Raw genomic sequence first — 19,099 nt, forward strand, 5'->3', positions numbered from 1 at the left:
ACAACATCTGCTGGCTTCATCTTCAATGGTCTAAAGTGGTAAAAACTAGCTTAACAATTCAAAATATAAAGAAATGTCCTAAAATATATCAAAGTGCCCTGTGGCCATGGGAGGGAATCAGCGTAACCCCTGGTTAGTAGAACGGAGGGAGATAAAGAATATTTATAAATGAGTTTTTTGAAAAACAGAGCTAAAATGTTTAAAAGGAGAAAAAGGGTATGCCTAAAAGGTAATTCAAGGCAAACAAGTCCCAATACATGAGCCAATAGTAAAAATCAATGAGAGAGTAAGTGAAATACTGAAAAAAGAGAAAATCATAATAAAAAAAGCAATACTATTTCTTACAATTCAATGAACCACTGGCTGGATCTACAGATAAAGGCAGAGGGAGGACCCAGCAGCGGTGAAGTCAGAGAAGACCCTCCCCCAGAGGCTGCACCCCCACAAAACACATACAATGGAGACACATTTTAAAAGATAGTACATAATTGCAAAAATAACTGAAAATACAGAAAATATTAAAAAAAATAATTATAAAACACATTAACATAAGTTTATACAAAACATATACTGGGCCGGAAACGGGGTAAAATATGTATGGGGGAGGGAGTGGGAGTGGTGATATTTCGGTTGAAATGACTTTATCTTTGACTTCCTAGAAAATTCATAATAAACATTTCACTGTTATTCAAGATAAATGTATAGATGTAGATGAAAAATGAATGTGCTATAATGTAGAATGTCCACCACTGTCTATTAATTCACTTGCTAAACAAACAGACACTAAACAAAATAAAACAGTCAGTAATGTACTTTACCCTATAACTGATATATGTATATTGAGAAATTACTTCAAACAGTAGGCTGTTACTGTTGCAGACTGGCATTATTCCAAATTGTGACTTAAAACCACACAAATGAATTTGAATACTGAGTAAGTAGAATTATTTTAGAATGGAACTGTTGCTTTGTCTCTTCTTTTCAGGCATTTTTTAAGTTACTGAATATTATTTTTTATAGCTGAACCTTACAATAGTTTCAGAAATGATGCTGTCAGCTCTTGTTTATTTTTTCTTTGCATTATCTTTCTAAATGTGTGGGGTTTTTGATGTAAAGGTCAGTGATTTCCCTGTGTGCTTTCTGCAGTGGGTCTGCAGGAAGACATTGTGGTATATTTCAGAATGTACTAATATAAAACAGTTCAGTGAGCAGGTGTACAAATCTATTGCCTTATCCGGTGCATTTCAACCACATCAATGCCTTTAAAAATGACGCATTTCTTAAGAAACATCAAGAAGACATAGAAGCCAGAATCTAAATTATAAAATAAAAATAAATTAACTGGTTAAAAAAAAAGACAAAAAAACAAGTAATTAATTCAAATAATACAGAATATTAGTAATCATTAATCATTGAGAGATTAAGATGACATTCCAAGTATTGACATGCTTCTGTGCGATCCATTAAATTATTATAGCAGATTATACTGTGTTTATTTTTTTGACCTTTTTATAATTAATGTTTTCCTTTATCTGTAAATAGTGTATATTCTGTTGTTTTTTTCACTGATGTAACACTAGATCTTATTTTATCACTGCTTTGTTCAGGAAGCTTCCTTTAAAGTGCAAACATGAGTGTTTGAAGGTCTTTGTTAAGTTCATACAAAGTCAGTCAGTCAGTCATTTTCCAACCCACTGTATCCTAACTACAGGGTCACGGAAGCCAATCGCAGCCAGCACAGGGCACAAGGCAGGAACAAACCCCAGACAGGGTGCCAGCCCATTGCAGGGCACACACACACACCAAGCACAATTTAGGATCAACAATGCACCTAACCTGGAGGAAACCAGAGCACCCGGAGGAAACCCATGCAGACACGGGGAGAACATGCAAACTCCACACAGAGAGGACCTGGGAAGCGAACCCAGGTCTCCTTACTGTGAGGCAGCAGCGCTACCACTGCACCATGTGTCGCTCGTTCATATACAGGGTGAGTCAAAATTATGTTAACATTTGAATGGCGGAAACAATTTATTCACAAAATATACTTCATATTTGCAAGATGATTTACAGGAATGTCTCAACCTGTTCGCCATCATGTTCAACATGTGTACCATATGTGGCACATAAATTGTCCACAAAATTGTATACAAGTATATACATAGCAGTACCATTAGTGTTAACATAATTTTGACTCACCCTATACTCTTTCTCTCACCATTGTTCAGTAGTTTTCAAAATTACAGTACAAAATAAATCATAAAGCAAATAACTTAAATTGCATATACAGTACATTATAAGCTGTAAAGGTCAAAAAATAAGATCAAAATTTTATTTACCTTTCCAGTTTTAGTTTAAGATTATTGCATTTCAGAAAAAATATCAGCGCAGCCGTATTTAGGAGCCACGTGCCTGACATTTTAACAGAAGTAACATACAACCTCACTGGAACAGAACTGTATACTTATTGAAAACATTACATTTTATCTCTAAAATGAACAAGATGTATATTTTATTTCCATGCCAATGAAGTGTATTTTACCTGGATTTGTTATTAAGTCTCAGTAACTGCATCGTGACTAGTTACTGCTTTGTTAAAAATGACTGTGTACTAGGATTGGTTCTGTTTCTTTGAAGTCTTTTCTGAAACAAAAATCAGTGTTATAAAATGAATGGAAGAGATCAAACCAGAAGATGTAGTTTTGCTTTTTTATCTTTTTTAAGTTTAAACTAGAAGGCCTTTGCCCACAACCTAGCTGTTATTGCCAAGGATAAAGTGCAAATACATTTGTGTCCCTTTGTAATTTCACTCATGTAGAAGCTATGGGAATGTGCTGCAAAAGAAGGCCATGTGACTAGTGCTCAAACAATATGGATTATTCAGACCAGTAATGATACTGACATGTGGGCACCAAAGATGGTTGTTACCAATATTCCCAGTCTGCATGAATTATTCATTTTCCCAGGAAAAGCTTTAAATGAAAGGAAAGACATTAAGTGTGTGACATTTTTACATTAACAGTTTTTATATTAACATTTAATCAGTTTGAATAATTGTTACTAATACCAGCCATTTCAAAAATTGTAATGGTTTTTAGAAAACAGTTTCACAACACTGAAGATAGGTGTGTGTCTGAATTAATTTTCATCTCTTTCCAGTTTGCCTCCCATTTGACAAAGACTTGCCTGTTAGGTTAATCAATTCTAAACTAACACTCTGAGTGCTTGCAGAGGTGGATCCCTATGAGTGGCTGCTGTCTGTTCCAGGCTATAATGTGCCAAATTAAGCAAGTTTGAAACTGTGCATAAATACTCATAATATAAATACTCTTTTTTAGCCTGATCAAACAATGGAGACTGAGTTAGCTTTATATAGTGCAAGCCAGAAAAACCTTTTCTGAGTAAACTTGTGGAACACTTGCATTTAAGCCATCCATGGAACTATAGAAAAAGATCAGGAAATAATGCTTTTTAGTAATTCATATTTCATGAGCACTGAAGAATCTGGCTTCAAACGTACTTAATTTTCTCCTTTTATGTTTTTAGAGTTTTGAGGGCAGCTGAAGAGACTACATCAAGCAACGTCTTCCCATTTAAGATTGTGCATTTCAGCAAGAAGCATCGGACATGGTATTTCTCGGCCTCCAGTGAAGAAGAAAGAAAGGTATATTTCAGGAGCTTAATTTTCTAAGGTCTTAAATTGGCTACCTATATACTAATATCCATCCATTCATTATCCAAGCCACTATATCCTAACTACAGAGGTCTGCTGGAGCCAATCCCAGGGCACAAGGCAGGAAACAGACCCCAGGAAGAGCGCCAGTCCACCACAGAGCGTGCACACACACACCAGGGACAATTTAGAATCACCAATTTACCTAACCTGCACGTCTTTGGACTGTGAGAGGAAATCCATGCGGACATGGGGAGAACATGCAAACTCCACGCAGGGAGGACACGGGAAGCGAACCCGGGTCTCCTAACTGTGAGGCAGCAGCTCTACCCACTGCGCCACCGTACTGCCTTTATACAAACATGATCTGATAAATGAAATGAATGATAAATGAAAAAATACTCCCTGCCGCTGTAAATTAATACAGTATAAAGAGCAAACAGAATTCCTAGTTCAACTTCTTACTATTATACAATAAGAACACTCAAGAATGTATTCATGAGAACAAGCCAGTCACCCAAATGTACCTGTTCAATCCCTATTCACCTAACTTTTGCAAAATATCAAAGGGAGATTTGAACTTTTCAAAATAGTGCTGTCTACATACAACACTACTTTGTTAGTTGTTCAATAGTTCTTTGTAAGAAGAAAACGTGTTTTTGCAAAATGTATCTGTAGTAATACATGGAGTTTTTGTCTATGAGAATTTCATTTCTGTATGATATGAGTGCTTTGTGCTGCATTTTCCTACTTTTTTTTTTGGTTTTGTTTTTATGACAATTATATCATCAGGCTTTTTGTTTCATTGTGTTTGCCATTTTCTGACTGGTAGCAACAATGTGATGTTGCCAGTCACATGGTTGTTATGCCTACCATTAAAAAGCTGTTGCTTGTTTACCTTTCACGTTCATGAGTCAAGTAAAAGATATACACCTGTTATTTTTACTTTGACCTTTTTAAATAAGACTTTGTGGTTTTGGCACTTTTTTGGTTTTTGACCCCTACCTGTTTAAGACTATTCTTTGTCATTCCCATTAAAATATCTTTATTTCCTACTCCATCTAATTTAGCTGCATTTTGGTTGTACTTTTCCCAACAGTCATGGCATTACCTTTAAATAGCTGATATGTATTTCCCCAAATTCTAGCTGAAGAACTGGTTTTCACTGTACTAACTTCTTTAAAGTTATGAAGGCTTCTACCATTTTCCCTCATAATGTCTGTTGAAATATTACTTTGTAGATCATACCCATAGTTTTAGAATACATCTAGTCACTCTTCTCCGGTCTTTATTTAATACTGTTATATGTTTTTATGAAAAACAGAGACCAAACAGGCCTCAGTATTTTAGATAAGGCTTTACAGTAGTGTGATGTATGGGGTAATATCAACCTCCTTTGATTTGTATTCAACATGGTATGATATATAACCCAGTCTCCTATTAACCTTCTTAATTACTTCTGTGTCACATTTAATGTAACACCCTAGTCCTTCTGGCAAGGTTTATTGTGATGTTTCAAAACCCCAAAGTATAACTGTATCTGTTTTTTTACTTCCTACTTATAACCTTTTACATTTCCTCATACTCAAATTTCATCTCTCCTTTATCTGCCAAAGTCATATTTCTGTCCAGGTTCACCTTTAATTATTATAGTGATTCTATGATATCTATAGCATTTTAACAGACATGATTGTAATAAATTAATCAAAATGAACAAATAAGACATACAAAAGAAATTTAAGCATAAGCCAGGGTAAGAGCCCTGTCTTAAATATAACAGTTTTTTGCATTATAACGCTTTCTATTCTGTGATTCAGTCCTTGTTACATGTAACTAACTGCACACTGCATACTGAATTGTTCTATAGTATGATCAGAAACATTTGAAGTGGTACTTTATCAAAGGTTTGAGAAATTCTGGATAAATCATATTATATACATGACTCTGATTGAATGTCTTTGTTTCTTACTCCTAGAATTCTACCATGTTAATAAAATAACTTTTCTTATTCTAACCCTGCTGACTGTTCACTAATGAATCTGTACTTGATATGCGTTGCTTAATCTATTCTTCAAGAATTGCTTTAATTAGTTTACCCAAGCCACATGTGAAGCTGACCTATAGTTACTAGGATCAGCTAATCACCTTTTTAATACAATGGGACAATGCTTGCAAGCTTTCAGTCTTTTCAAATTACACCATTGTGTATTGATTTTCTTTGTACGTGAGTTGTACTCATCCATGGTGGAGTTCTCCTAAATATCCTAATGCTTGACAACTTTTAGATGAACTTATCCTGTATAGTACGCAACATACTGTACATCTTAATCTATTTCAGTGCACTGTTGGAAATACATCCTCACTGATCACTACAGTCTTGACCATTCATCATGCTTTTTAGATGTATAAAAAAAAACCTTGAAAATCTGATGGAAAACTCACCTAAATACTTAAAGAATATGCAAACTCCACACAACCAGTGCTAACTTCTATAGCACTTTGGTATCCTGTAAAAATGTGCCTTCTGTGTGCTACGTTAAATACACATCTTATAAAAACATTAAAATCGTAATAATAGTATTCATTTCATAATTAAGCAATTCCTGATTTTCCTAGTTATCTATCTGAAGGCACCAGTCCATTTTAAAATTCCAGAGAAACATTTGAATTTTGTTCTAATAAACTTTATTCTCTTGCTTTAAGTTTTAAAAGCATCACCATAGTGAAAATGTATTAGAATGCATAGCATTCAAGATTCATATTGTTGTGTAAAGTATGTACCGTAATCTCTTATATTAGTAAAAAATGTCACATATTTTGCAGTTATATTTGATAATGTTTATGACCTATTACATATTCCTATCTCATCTCATCATCCTGTCAGACACTAGTTTAAATTTGAGTTTACAGTCAGGATTTTATACCCTACTTTAGAACAAGTTTTTCAGTTGTTTCTTGGTAAATACATCCAGCTAGTTCTTTTTTCTTGGCATTGGTTGTTGACTTTCGCCAAACCAAAGAACCTCTATGTCTGTTCACTATTCAGGGAGTGGATGTAGAGGTGTTTCCTATAAGCACTCGGAATCCCAGAAGGTAGTAGCAAAGAAGAGAATCAAAATAAACCAAGTTCCATTATGAACGATGCATCACATCCCCTCTCTGACACACTAACACTGAGGACTTTCAGCCAATAAATTATTCAGCAAATGTATGTCAAGAAACACTGCTGGGGCTCCATTGTACCAACAGCAGTAACTGTCTGCATAATACCTCACTGAGGCTAAGACTGTCAAGTCAGTTTTTTCTTTTTGGTCATTCTGGTGTGTGTTCAGACTATTGTGTGTGTGCATATCTATCTATCTATCTATCTATCTATCTATCTATCTATCTATCTATCTATCTATCTATCTATCTATCTATCTTTACCCCTTGGGATAAAAAAAGTTCAGTCTATCTGGCTATCTATCTGCTACTATAGAACTCTTTAAACTTCACTTTTCTGGTTACACTGCACAAACAGAAAACCGTGTTCTACTTCAATTTCAAATAATATCTCACAGTGTGTGCACTTTTTTTCAAATTAAATTCCGTATGGCATTATACTGTACATTTTAACCTTCTTAGCGTTGGAAAAACAAGTCAAAAATATTGAATTCTTTTCAACAAGAAATAAACGTTATTGCGTGTAACAGTAACGTAAATATCAATAGTCAACATAAATGCTACAGGAAAGGTATGCCTAGTGTCCACTACTGTCCTGATGCAGATTTAGTACATGTCCTTTGCATTACTTATTTTGAAACAGTCACCAACTCACAGCTCAATGTTGCAATCTGGACAGTAGAAGTGTGTTTTTTGCACACTTTTCTTATAATATTTTTCCTGTTATTTGCACAAGAGAGGGTAGAATGATAGTGCCTGGTCCACTCAATTGATGCACCCCTTGTGTTATTGTGCCTACCACATCACAAGGCTTTGTGACTTCTACATCTCCCCTAAAACAAATGACAGTTGCTATATTAAGAACAGTGTTTTGGAGGTTAAATGTGTTTCTTGTCTTTCTACTTGATTGCAATCATTTTGCCATGGACCTACTTGGCACCATGGTGAACCTCAGGTGACCGCATTCACGAGGATTGAAATTGTGAATGTCCTGAGTGTTGACTGTTATATAGTAGCCTTGCAATGTGCCCTTTACAGAATGAATATTGATTTGCATTTCTGTTTTTAGGGTTGAGTATTCATTTGATGTATGTTGGTTAGGATCTGAGAGGGACATGTTTCTCAGGTGGCCACGAACTACCAAAAGTATGGGGCTACCTGGAGAAGCCAGCCATAAAAGTAGCTTGTGAAAGCATTTAATTGGCCTGAAATGCTTTCAGTGCTGCTTTGCATGGACTATAGCTCCCAACAACCCAGTAAAGAAAGAAAAGCAGCTTCAGAAAATGAATGGATGACTTTTTAATTTTGATTTGTGTTAAATGCTGTTAGAAAAAAGCTATTTATTTCAAAGATATCATTTGAAATTAGCAACTTTAAACATACTTTGTTTAACTTGCAGAAGTGGATGCTAAGTTTGAGAAAAGAAATTGACTGTTACCATGAAAGAAGGGATTCTCAGCCTGCCTGGTAATGACTTAACCATTCTTATAATATACTAGTATTAGTTTACATAAATTATTTTAGAGTACTTCAGTTATAGATTACTTAACACTGTTGCCTCACAGTTCCCTAATTCAAATATTTGAACTGTCAGTTAGGATGTTTTAACATTTTATTTCATATGTACTGTATATGTGCACGGTTGTTCCCTGTTAAGGGCTGGTAATCCCTCTGGGCTTGGTTTGTACCTTTTAAGGTTGCTGCAAGGATAAGTCCCAAGCCTTGGAAGTCTATAGTTTTTTTTTCAGTTTTATTTTTTGTTTAAGTAAAGCAATGTTTTACTTAGTAATATAACTTAACATAATGAGGTCTACGAGTAAATATGGCTTTTTCCATACCAATGTGACCAATACTTCCTTAATGAGATAAAAGCACTACCAAAAAATATTGTTCAAAACATTTTTAGTCTGAAAGGGGTCTTCTGTGGAGCTTGTTTAGTTAGTGGACAATTATTAGCTGTCTTGTATTAAATGTGTAATTTACAAGGTGATAGCATTTAAGGTGTATAGTGTTTATTGTTTCAAAGCAAAGTCAAGCTGGATAAGAAAAAATGCAAAATCAAGTATTATGGTGTCATCGAATTTCTAACTGTAGAGTTCAATATGTGTTCAATGATTCTGTTTTTTTTTTTTGTCAACATGTACCTTTCATATGAAAAACTCCATATTAAAATAATTTTAATCAGTACATGATTTATTGTACAAAACAGCTGATTGTATTTTCTGCAATACTATTTTTCATCAGTGACTCCAGTTCAGACTCTGAGAGCTTTTATGGCTCCGTAGAGCGCCCTATAGATATTAAATATAACCCTGAAACTGAAGACCATGGTAAGTATTTTGTTTTAATTATTCATATAAAATATTTTGCTGTTTAATTTTATGCAGGTTGATTCAGAGAGCAGTAGTAAAAAGACATATTCATTAGATACTTGTAGAACTTTCATTCCATAGGATTATAAAAATCTACAGCCTAAACTTCAACTTTTGATGTGCTGTCTGTACCAATGTATACAGTGTGTCATACATTAAGTCCACAGACAAGAAACAATACATGGCAAACTAATAATTGAGATTGTATTTCTCAAATAGCAGATCAGGTTTCTTAGGTGTTTTACACTTTTGTGTGTTTGTTTTTCAAAGAAATGTGTCACCTTTATCAGCAAACATTCAATCTGCTTTGTAATAGTATTTCAGAGGGAGACACATATATAATTTTTCTGCACTGTCAAGGATTGTATTCTCCTCTATTTAAGCTAATCTGTGAAGCAGACTTTGCTGCCTGGCCAATAAAAAAATCATACCCCATTCTTGCCAGCCTGCCTTTAATATTTGGGTATTTACCATTTTTTACCCTCCCAGTTAACAGGAGTGTATCATGCAGTGCAAGTTACATTTTTATAAAGGGAATCGTTTACGCAGACTCTGGTCATCTATCAAGCAGTTTACAGTAATTGAAGTTTTGTGTATAAACATTACTTGTATTGTTTTTACTTGTTTAGGGGGGTGTCTGTAGAGTTGTAAATATTGAAATTCAATTTAATGAGCATATGCTGTCCATAACCATCTTCCCACCAACATCTTCATTAATCAACAAGTGATGGATTTGAAGATGGTGAAAGGAAATTAGTACTTCTTTTAATTAAGAAAATGTCACTGCTGTGGACTGAATATCGTGTACTGTAACTGTTAGAGTAATTTTTTCCCTCATCCTTTATTTCATAAGATCTTTAAATATATATATTCTTTTGTTTCTTGAGATTATGGGGATGAGGAAGATGAAGACGAAGACTATTTGACACCTGATAAAAGCCACGGTATGTGCCTGTATGCATTATGAAATCTATAAAATTATAATAAAAAGAAACTTTAGAAAATATGTATTATAATTCATTGGACCTTTTGGGCCTTGCTTTCTTGTTTAAGTGGTACTGTATATTAAAATCATTAGATTAAAAATGACATCATAATTATTTCATATTGAATTGATATGTGGTATATTATATTGTGCTTGCAGATTTACCACGGTCAACTGTACCTCCTCCTCAGTATCCACCACCACCTGTTCCTCTCCATAAGCAACGTCATTTGCATCATGAAGCAGCAGCTCTTCAGATTTCTTCAAATGTTCCACATGCTTCCAGCACAGTTATAAAGAAGGAGTCTATTCCAGTTCCACCATCCTCTTTACCCTCTAAAGGTCCACCACCATCTCTTCCATTTGCTCCACACTTGTTAAAGCCACCTATTCGTCTGCCAAATAAAGATGTTTCAATTCTTCCAGAAAAAAACAGCCCTCAAGTCAGCAAGTTTTCTGCAACCACTCTGCCAGCTAGTAGTAACTTTGAAAAAAAAGGTGCCATGGACAGCAAGCAATCTTCTGTTACTTTGCCATTGACCAAAGAGCTTGAAAAAAAACTTGCTAAAAACTCTTCAGAAAAGAAGCCCCAACTCCCAGTAGGACCCAAACCTGCCTTCCTAATGCAATCTACTGACTCTGAAAAGCAAGATGTTGGACATGTTAAGAAGCCAGGATTGTACAAGCCGCCCCTAATTCCTGCAAAGCCAAAACTAAAACCTCCAAACGCAGGCTTACAGTAAGTATTTTTTTGATAGTTAGGATGATCAATAGTATAAAAAATAAAATCTTAAGATTTTAGCCAGGACCTCAGAAGCTTGGAAGTAGTGCCAAATGTATTTTCTTTAATCTAGTTTACCCTTAGAAACAGAGAAACACCCAGTGTCATAAAGAGTCATAAATGCAGCAAGTGCTTGATTTTCATTTTTGAAAAGTGTATTTTTTCCAGTTGTTTGCATTATATTGCAGAACTCTTAAGTGTCATCATTCTTTACAGGAGATCTTCACCAGAAGGGCAAAGCTTTCGCTCCTCAACAGATAAATCACCACAAGAGGATACATATAACAGTTCTGATGAAGACTATGAAAAAGTGAGACAAAAATAAGTAAAAAAATAAAATTGAGTATTTTCTTGGTTCTTGTGCATTCTTTAAGTTAAAACACAATTAATATAACAAAAGAAAAACAGGGAGTCCTATACAACAATATCACCATCCTCTGTGTTAGGCAAAAATCAGATTAGCTAGAAGAGTCTTCATCTTAAATAGTGTTTCACAAAAGTGCAAATACCTAAGTAATAAAATTGACCTTGTAAAGCTGATAAACCTTGCAATTTGTAAAACATTATAAATTACAACATTGTTAACTGCTCCATTATTCATATACCTTTAGTCTTAGGATTATTGCTTTGAATTTTTATATAATTGAAAAAGTTAAAAATGATATCAGAATATGCATAAAGTATTTAGAGAAAGTAGCAAGCTCGCCATGCTGAGATTTCATATCAATATTAAAAAATAAAGGACATGTGCCATTTTAGCATTACTGTGTCCCAAGTGTAGATTAAAAAGTATTTCCTATGAAGTTAGTCTTTTCAAAATGGATATATGAGTGTTAGCTAAAAAGCTAAGTTCTGTTTAAAAATGTACATACTCTGATCTAGGACATGTAATGTTCTGCACATAATAATATACTATACAAGCATTTCAGTGTAACCAATGGATTTAATTTATTATGAATGTTTTTTATGTTGGCAGGTATGCAAAACACCTAATGAATGCCTTTGAATTTTACTTTACAGGTGCAGTTACCAGACTCTGTATTTTTTGGAACAACAGAAACAAGTGAGATTGAAAGGTAACAACTGCTGGTTTTAAATTCTGAGATAGGCATTTCTGAAATGTAATTCTTTTTACTTGTAATTTGACATGTGATGTCTAATTAAAAAGTATATTTCAGCAAGCAGACATGTGCAAAGTATCATGTACAACCATTAAATGAAAAAAAAACAAACATATTAAAGAGTGATAAAAATGCAGGTATAACAGACAATAACTTTGTATAATGTTAACGTTTATTCTCCCACCCCCCCACACTGAAGCTGCTCCTCTGTCTGGAGATGATACTATTCAATGGATGCAGTGGATTCTCCATGATTGACAGGAGCCTGCTCAGCGCCCGTCGCTGTGCCACGGATGTCAAACTGTCCAGCTCCATGCCTATAATAGAGCCTGCCTTCCTCACCAGTTTGTCCAGGCGTTAAGCATCCCCCTTCTTTATGCTTCCTCTCCAGCACACCACCGCATAGAAAAAGGCGCTCGCCACAACCGTCTGATAGAACATCTGCAGCATCTTATTGCAGATGTTGAAGGACGCCAGCCTTCTAAGGAAGTATTGTCGCCTCTGTCCTCTCTTGCACACAGCATCAGTATTGGCAGTCCAGTCCAATTTATCATCCAGCTGTACTCCCAGGTATTTATAGGTCTGCACCCTCTGCACACAGTCACCTCTGATGATCACGGGGGTCCATGAAGAGCCTGGTTCTCCTAAAATCCACCACCAGCTCCTTGGTTTTCCTGTTGTTCAGTTGTAGGTGGTTTGAGTCGCACCATTTAACAAAGTCCTTGATTAGGTTCCTATACTCCTCCTCCTGCCCATTCTTGATGCAGCCCACAATAACAGTGTCGTCAGCAAACTTTTTCACGTGGCAGGACTCCGAGTTGTATTGGAAGTCCGATGCATATAGTCTGAACAGGACCGGAGAAAGTACAGTACCCTGCGGTGCTCCTGTGTTGCTGACCACAATGTCAGACCTGCAGTTCCCTAAATGCACATGCTGAGGTCTGTCTTTAAGATAGTCCACGATCCATGCCACCAGGTATTTTGCGACGTTTTGTTATCGACAAACAGAATATACGTAAAAAAAAATGTGCAAAATTTTCTGTCTCCAGCCTGTTTCCATCCAACTAGCTTTTTCTCGATAAAATGGTGTGCGTGATGACGTCACCCCCCCCAAAACGAACTGTCGCATAAGTTTTGTTGTATCGCGAAAAAAAATCTGCCCTTGAGCCGTTTTACATACATAATTTTGTGTATGTCGCAAATTATCTACCTTTTGTTTTCCACATTACACCCCCTCCACTAAACAAAGAAATGGAGAGATTATTCAGACAGTTTTTTGAAATTGTTATTTCATGCCTAGAGGGCTCTAATAATGTTAACAGTGTGGGAGAGTTTATAAGGGCTTAAAATATATAAAAATAACCATACAAACATATGGTTTCTACTTCGCGGATTTTCACCTATCGTGATCGAGGAGGGATTACTGTACAGCAGATGCCAGTCCTGAACATGATGAGTAGGTGTAGAAAATGGAAAACCCAATTTAAAATTTTCTGTAGGTTACTATTGATCTCATTTTTTAATACACTTATATTTTGAAATATACATAATTTAATTTATTTTACATTTTAACTTGGAATATGTGTATGTCAATGTATGAATTATTAAACTCCAAGTAATGATTCCATTGTATGCAGGAAGTGCCTTTACAAGTTTTGATGATTAACCATATCAATAACAGAAAATCTAAGAAGAGTTTATTAGCACTCACCAGCATCTCCAGCTTGTGTAGTTAAAACATTTTTTAAAGTTAAGCATCATGATATCTACATCCACTAGAAATGCTGCATTTTAATTGTTCATCTTAAAACATGTGGATAACCACCCATGCATTACATATTCTTTTTTTTTTGGCTATTCTTTTTGATATTAATTTAGTATTTTTATTTGAATGTATTTATGTTGGAATGTTTAACAATGCTACAGGAACTAAATGGTTTGGTATATTAGTATTAAGTAAAAAAAATGAGAGCAAAGGAAACTAAATTCCTCTTCAATAGTACCTTCTGTAGTTATAAAAGTAACTCTAAAAGTATGCTTTAATAATTAAAACTAAGACTAGTAAATCTGTCTCATTAAATCTTACTTTTTCAAATAGGATTTTTAAAGAGAACAGCATAAGAGGTATTCCTCAAAATGGACTTTATTGCATTAGGAATTCATCAACAAAGACAACAAAGGTAAGCTTTTCAAATAGAGTACAGTATATGTAATCATTGAACCTAACTCCATTTTCACTGTTGCCAATATAATTAGATTAGATTAAAACAGCAACATTAAAAACTCAGTTAATTTTCCTAGTTGTTCACCACTACTGTAAATTACCTTTTCTTGGATCCCAATTCACTAGTTTGCACTGTATGTTTTAAATGAACTAGTTACAAAAGTGAATTCTTTTCATGTACATAGCCTCTGAGTTACCAATTTAATCTAAACATGATTAGTAGTTTCATGTTGGTTATACGTGGGTTGCTTAATTTGAAGAATTTTTTTTTCTTGTTTATCAATAAATTTAGGATAACATATGCAACGTTTTATTTATTAAAATTGTACATCATCTTATTCTTTCTTACACAAAGGTTTTGGTTGTGTGGGATGGAAGTTTAAACAAAGGAAGGAATTACAGAATATATGAAAAGGTCAGTCTGAATTTAACATTTATTTATTTAGTTTTCTGTTACAGATGTACATAGTACCGTGAAAATATTACATATTTAGACTTGATGACTTAGACATACAGTATAAAGTAAAAGTAAAACAACAATGTTAATTACGAGATTACTCTGACATTGCTGACAAATGCTGTGGCTAACAGGGAGTCCATACTCCCTGGAAAAGTATTCTTTAATACCGGTAATTGCAGCCATATTAAAAATGATGTCCTGTTTTCCTTTCTTGTGGCCAGAAATCAGATATTAAAACAAAGGGAAATGACATTAAAGACAGGAACTATTTAGCCTACTTTTAATTAAGTTTTGCTGTCATTTACTGACAACAGAATGAAACTTATAGGAGAGTACATTTGTTTTAATGACATTTCACTCAGGTCTCCAGTAATCAAATGTTCTTCTTCATAGATGAAGAAAGCTTGTTCCTAGTGAGGAAAGTACTGAAATTATTTTCTTAAGTCATTTTCTAGTGGAAGGTCAAGCTCATATCCTGCATCATACCCATTTCTTTATCCATCCATCCATTATCCAACCCGCTATCTAACTACAGGGTCCCGGAGGTCTGCTGGAGCCAATCCCAGCCAACACAGGGTGCAATTATGGTGGTTAAATAGGCAACTTACTATCAACTAGCACCTGCGGGCTGGGAGAATAATTCCATATCTTACACTTAGGACTGTGTTACTGTGAGAAAGCAGCACAGACCACTCTGCAACACTTGTACCCTTTATCTTGTGAAAATGAAAGAAAATCAGCTACAAACAAAAAACGTATAGTCACCAAAATTAGACTTAGAATTAATGTCTGATCCTTCACCAGGGGAGCCTGTATTCTTGTAAATTTAATTCAGAACGGAATATAGTTGAACAGCAAAGATCAAACACTGAACTAAATAAAATTCAGGAGTCTCATATCATCAAAAATATGATAATATTTCCAACCTGCTACCATTTTCAGAACAAAGTACTGAAATATTCAGCTATAGCCAAGTAACAAAGTCTACCAAAATATTACACTGATAATAAATTAATTTTAAAGTAAAGCCCATAATACCCATAAGGTATTATGCCACAATCTCCTTTCTAAAAAACCATAATGGGCACAAGGCTTTGAAGAAAATTTTAGTATCTCAGCTTGAAAATAATATGCATGTAACAAAACTTAAAACACCCTGTGATACTATAGGAAGGTTTAAAATAGCTTTCAATGATTTATCTTAAAAATGTTTTATACAAGACCTGTGGTATTAGACACTAATACATTAAAAAAGAATACAGAGTTTTCTTCTGCTATCTTGATATCAGCTGATCTTCTTCTTCTTTCAGCTGCTACCATTAGGGGTAGCCACATGAATCATCTTCTTCCATATCTCCCTGTCCTCTGCATCTTGCTCTGTTACACCCATCACCTGCATGTCCTCTCTCACCACATCCATAAAATTCCTCTTAGGCCTTCCTCTTTTCCTCTTCCCTGGCAACTCTATCCTTAGCATCCTTCTCCCAATATACTCAGCATCTCTCCTCTGCACATGTCCAAACCAGCGCAATCTTGCCTCTCTGACTTTGTCTCCAAACCCATCCAACCTTAGCTGACCCTCTAATGTACTCATTTCTAATCCTAGTTGACATTTTGGAATGGTTTGTGTCCTTGCTTAGAATTTGATTCAGTTTCTTTTCCCTGCACTGAATGTAACTGAAATTATAGTTGGGGCTGGGCTGATTTTCATGTACAGTATTGCTAAGAAGTAAATGTATTGAATTGTTTGCTCAGGGAAATATGTAAAAACTGTCTTTAGCTACATTTTTTCCTTAAAAATGGCGAACAAGGATTCTTCAATATTCTAATGGCTAATGGTGTTCTTTTCTACAGGATTACCAGTTTTTCTTGGAAACAGATAAAACGTTTCACTCATTAATTGAACTTGTTGAATACTACCATGCCAATGTGCTCCCAAGCCATGATAAACTGTGCCTGAAAGTGCCCTTTAACTTCAATAAACTGAGGTGATGACTCATCTAGAAAGAAGTGGATGTTGCACTTCTCACCAAGAATGAATCAACTACCAGAAGCATGTGTGTATCTGAAGTGTTTTAATCCTGTTATGGGAAAATGTGGACATTAGATGTAGACACTTACTCACTCATTATTGACATGTCTGTAATGTGTATAAAATGTATATTATGGACAGTTAAAGTAAGATTTATGGCATATAAATATTGCACATAGTTCTTAAAATGCTGCTAGGTTTATAGAGTATTTGGGTTATTCTGATAACGGTTAAAAGCTACTCAAGGAATTTCTGCCTTAGAGGGCTCCTTTGCAAAGCGACTGTAGCATGGACTCCTATAAACTGTTTTGATAATTATACAAGTCTACAAATACTAACTAATGGATGCCATAAGACTCACAAGTATTCTTAATTACAAGTTTATGTAATAACAATTATCCTTGCATTGGCAATACAGCTAATTTTCGTTTTCTCACCATGTTAACAAGCAAAATGAAAGTGTATGCCCTAAATTGTATAATGTGCAGTGTGATATTACCAACATTTAACATTTTGCATACAATTGTGTTTATTAGGTATGACATAAAATTACTTTCAGAAAATTAAACAGAACTAGACTGAGCCAGAGAGGACAAACAAGAGCCACACAAAAATAACATGCTTTATATTTTAAGGGTGTGCGCTTTCCTGTGGAAAGTTTAAACAGATGTTAAACTGACTGACAGGTATTGTATTATGAAACCACTTCCATCTCAGATAAACTCATTTATAGTTTGAGACTTTGTTACTCTGAATTATCTCAAGGGTGGAAAGAACGTACTTGAGGCTTAAGTCAATAAATGGGAAGGGAAAAGCATCATGTCTTTATGGGGAATATCAAGTTAAAATATTTCCATATATAAATGTGTATACTGTCAACAAAATGACAAAGTACTAAGTTAGATATTGATATAATAATAGTAATAATAAAGGTGTTATTATTAATTATGGAACTTTGATTTTATCAATCTTGTAACTCAGTCCCTAATGGAAAACTTTGGTGACCATTTACATTGTGCAAGCATCCTTTGCAAAAAACATACAATGTGCACTGAGAATATTGACTGTGGACTGTGCACTTTACTCTACTTGTCATTACAAGTATTTATAGACTTTGAACCACTGAAAAGGTTCTGTTAGTCTGCTTTTAAGTGGTGCTTTAGTAGTGCAGATAGTGAAAAAAGGGACTATTTATCTATCATTTTTCTAACCCATTTATCCAATCTAACCTTTTGTCATATCTATGAACAAATAGATAAATATTTGTTTTCTTTTTTATGAATCAAGAAATGAGCACAATGCTTTATTTCTCTAATGTATTTTAGAAAATGAAATTAAAAAGAAAAAAATCCAGAAATGTTTTTTAAATAAAATAATGTATATGAAGAAAAGTATACATTGTGACAAATTCTTATTTAATTATATTGTAGTACAATATGAAATAGGGTTGTCAATATAATTACTGCAATTCAATTCCATTTTCAATACCCAATAAAGTATATTATGCAAGTATATTATAAAACTTTACATTATATCGTAAAAGTGATGAAATATAATTTTAAGATCATGCATAATAAAGTAACACACTATGGCAGCATTTTTTGTGACACAGTTTTAAAAATAGAGGGAGCAACAGAGCCACCGTTGCCCAGCTTATCCTTGAAGCTACAGCACAGGATTAACCTGGCCCACAAGTAAAATTACTGCAGACCCCTGTCTTGATGCGTTAAACATTTAACTGGGTACAAACAATGTTTTAACCTGAGGAAAAAAATAAACATCCCTACTTCAAACACCACAGTTTACATTTACACTTATTAATTAATGTTTCCATAATTTAGAAACAATATGCCACTCAAAATGTTTTGTGCTTGCAAATCTTGCTTACACACCTGCATGTATCTTGTGGTTTTCTGTCCTCATTTGGCACAAAGCCAGAGTATTTCCAGACGCCATTCCAGCTGCCTTCTTCGGCAGTTAAATGTGCTGATGAAAGCTCTCGTCCTGCTGAAGTTGCCATTTTATTAACACCTGTGTGTTGATAGAAATAGAACAGGAAGTCGAGCCATGGGGAACTGGAAGTGCATTCATAATGTAGGCTGTAGAATCGATACCATGAAAAATGAGTATTGAAGTAATTTTAAAATGTTAAAATCGATACTTATCAATAGTCCTATACTTTTGACAACCTTAATATCCATCCATCCATTATCCAACCTGCTACATCCTAATGACAGAGTCACGGGAGACTGCTGGAGCCAATCCCAGCCAACACAGGGCGTAAGGCAG

General features: G+C 34.7%; 1 protein-coding gene across 5 annotated transcripts in view; it reads left to right on the top strand.

Moving 5' to 3' along the window:
• Nucleotides 1-18,865, top strand: part of sh3bp2 (SH3-domain binding protein 2) — a 117,078-nt gene extending 98,213 nt beyond the window's left edge. For all 5 annotated transcript variants that reach the window (XM_039750856.1, XM_039750857.1, XM_039750859.1 and 2 more), the window contains 10 exons: nucleotides 3,547-3,664; nucleotides 8,235-8,302; nucleotides 9,080-9,165; nucleotides 10,095-10,151; nucleotides 10,352-10,931; nucleotides 11,190-11,283; nucleotides 11,994-12,049; nucleotides 14,193-14,274; nucleotides 14,674-14,733; nucleotides 16,633-18,865. In XM_039750856.1, the coding sequence (XP_039606790.1) occupies nucleotides 3,547-3,664; nucleotides 8,235-8,302; nucleotides 9,080-9,165; nucleotides 10,095-10,151; nucleotides 10,352-10,931; nucleotides 11,190-11,283; nucleotides 11,994-12,049; nucleotides 14,193-14,274; nucleotides 14,674-14,733; nucleotides 16,633-16,770 (1,339 nt within the window). In that variant the 3' untranslated portion in view covers nucleotides 16,771-18,865. The remainder of the gene's footprint in view (nucleotides 1-3,546; nucleotides 3,665-8,234; nucleotides 8,303-9,079; nucleotides 9,166-10,094; nucleotides 10,152-10,351; nucleotides 10,932-11,189; nucleotides 11,284-11,993; nucleotides 12,050-14,192; nucleotides 14,275-14,673; nucleotides 14,734-16,632) is intronic.
• Nucleotides 18,866-19,099: the final 234 nt, after the last annotated feature.

This window comes from Polypterus senegalus, chromosome 4 (assembly GCF_016835505.1).
Source record: "Polypterus senegalus isolate Bchr_013 chromosome 4, ASM1683550v1, whole genome shotgun sequence".
Classification (NCBI taxonomy): Eukaryota; Metazoa; Chordata; class Cladistia; order Polypteriformes; family Polypteridae; genus Polypterus; species Polypterus senegalus.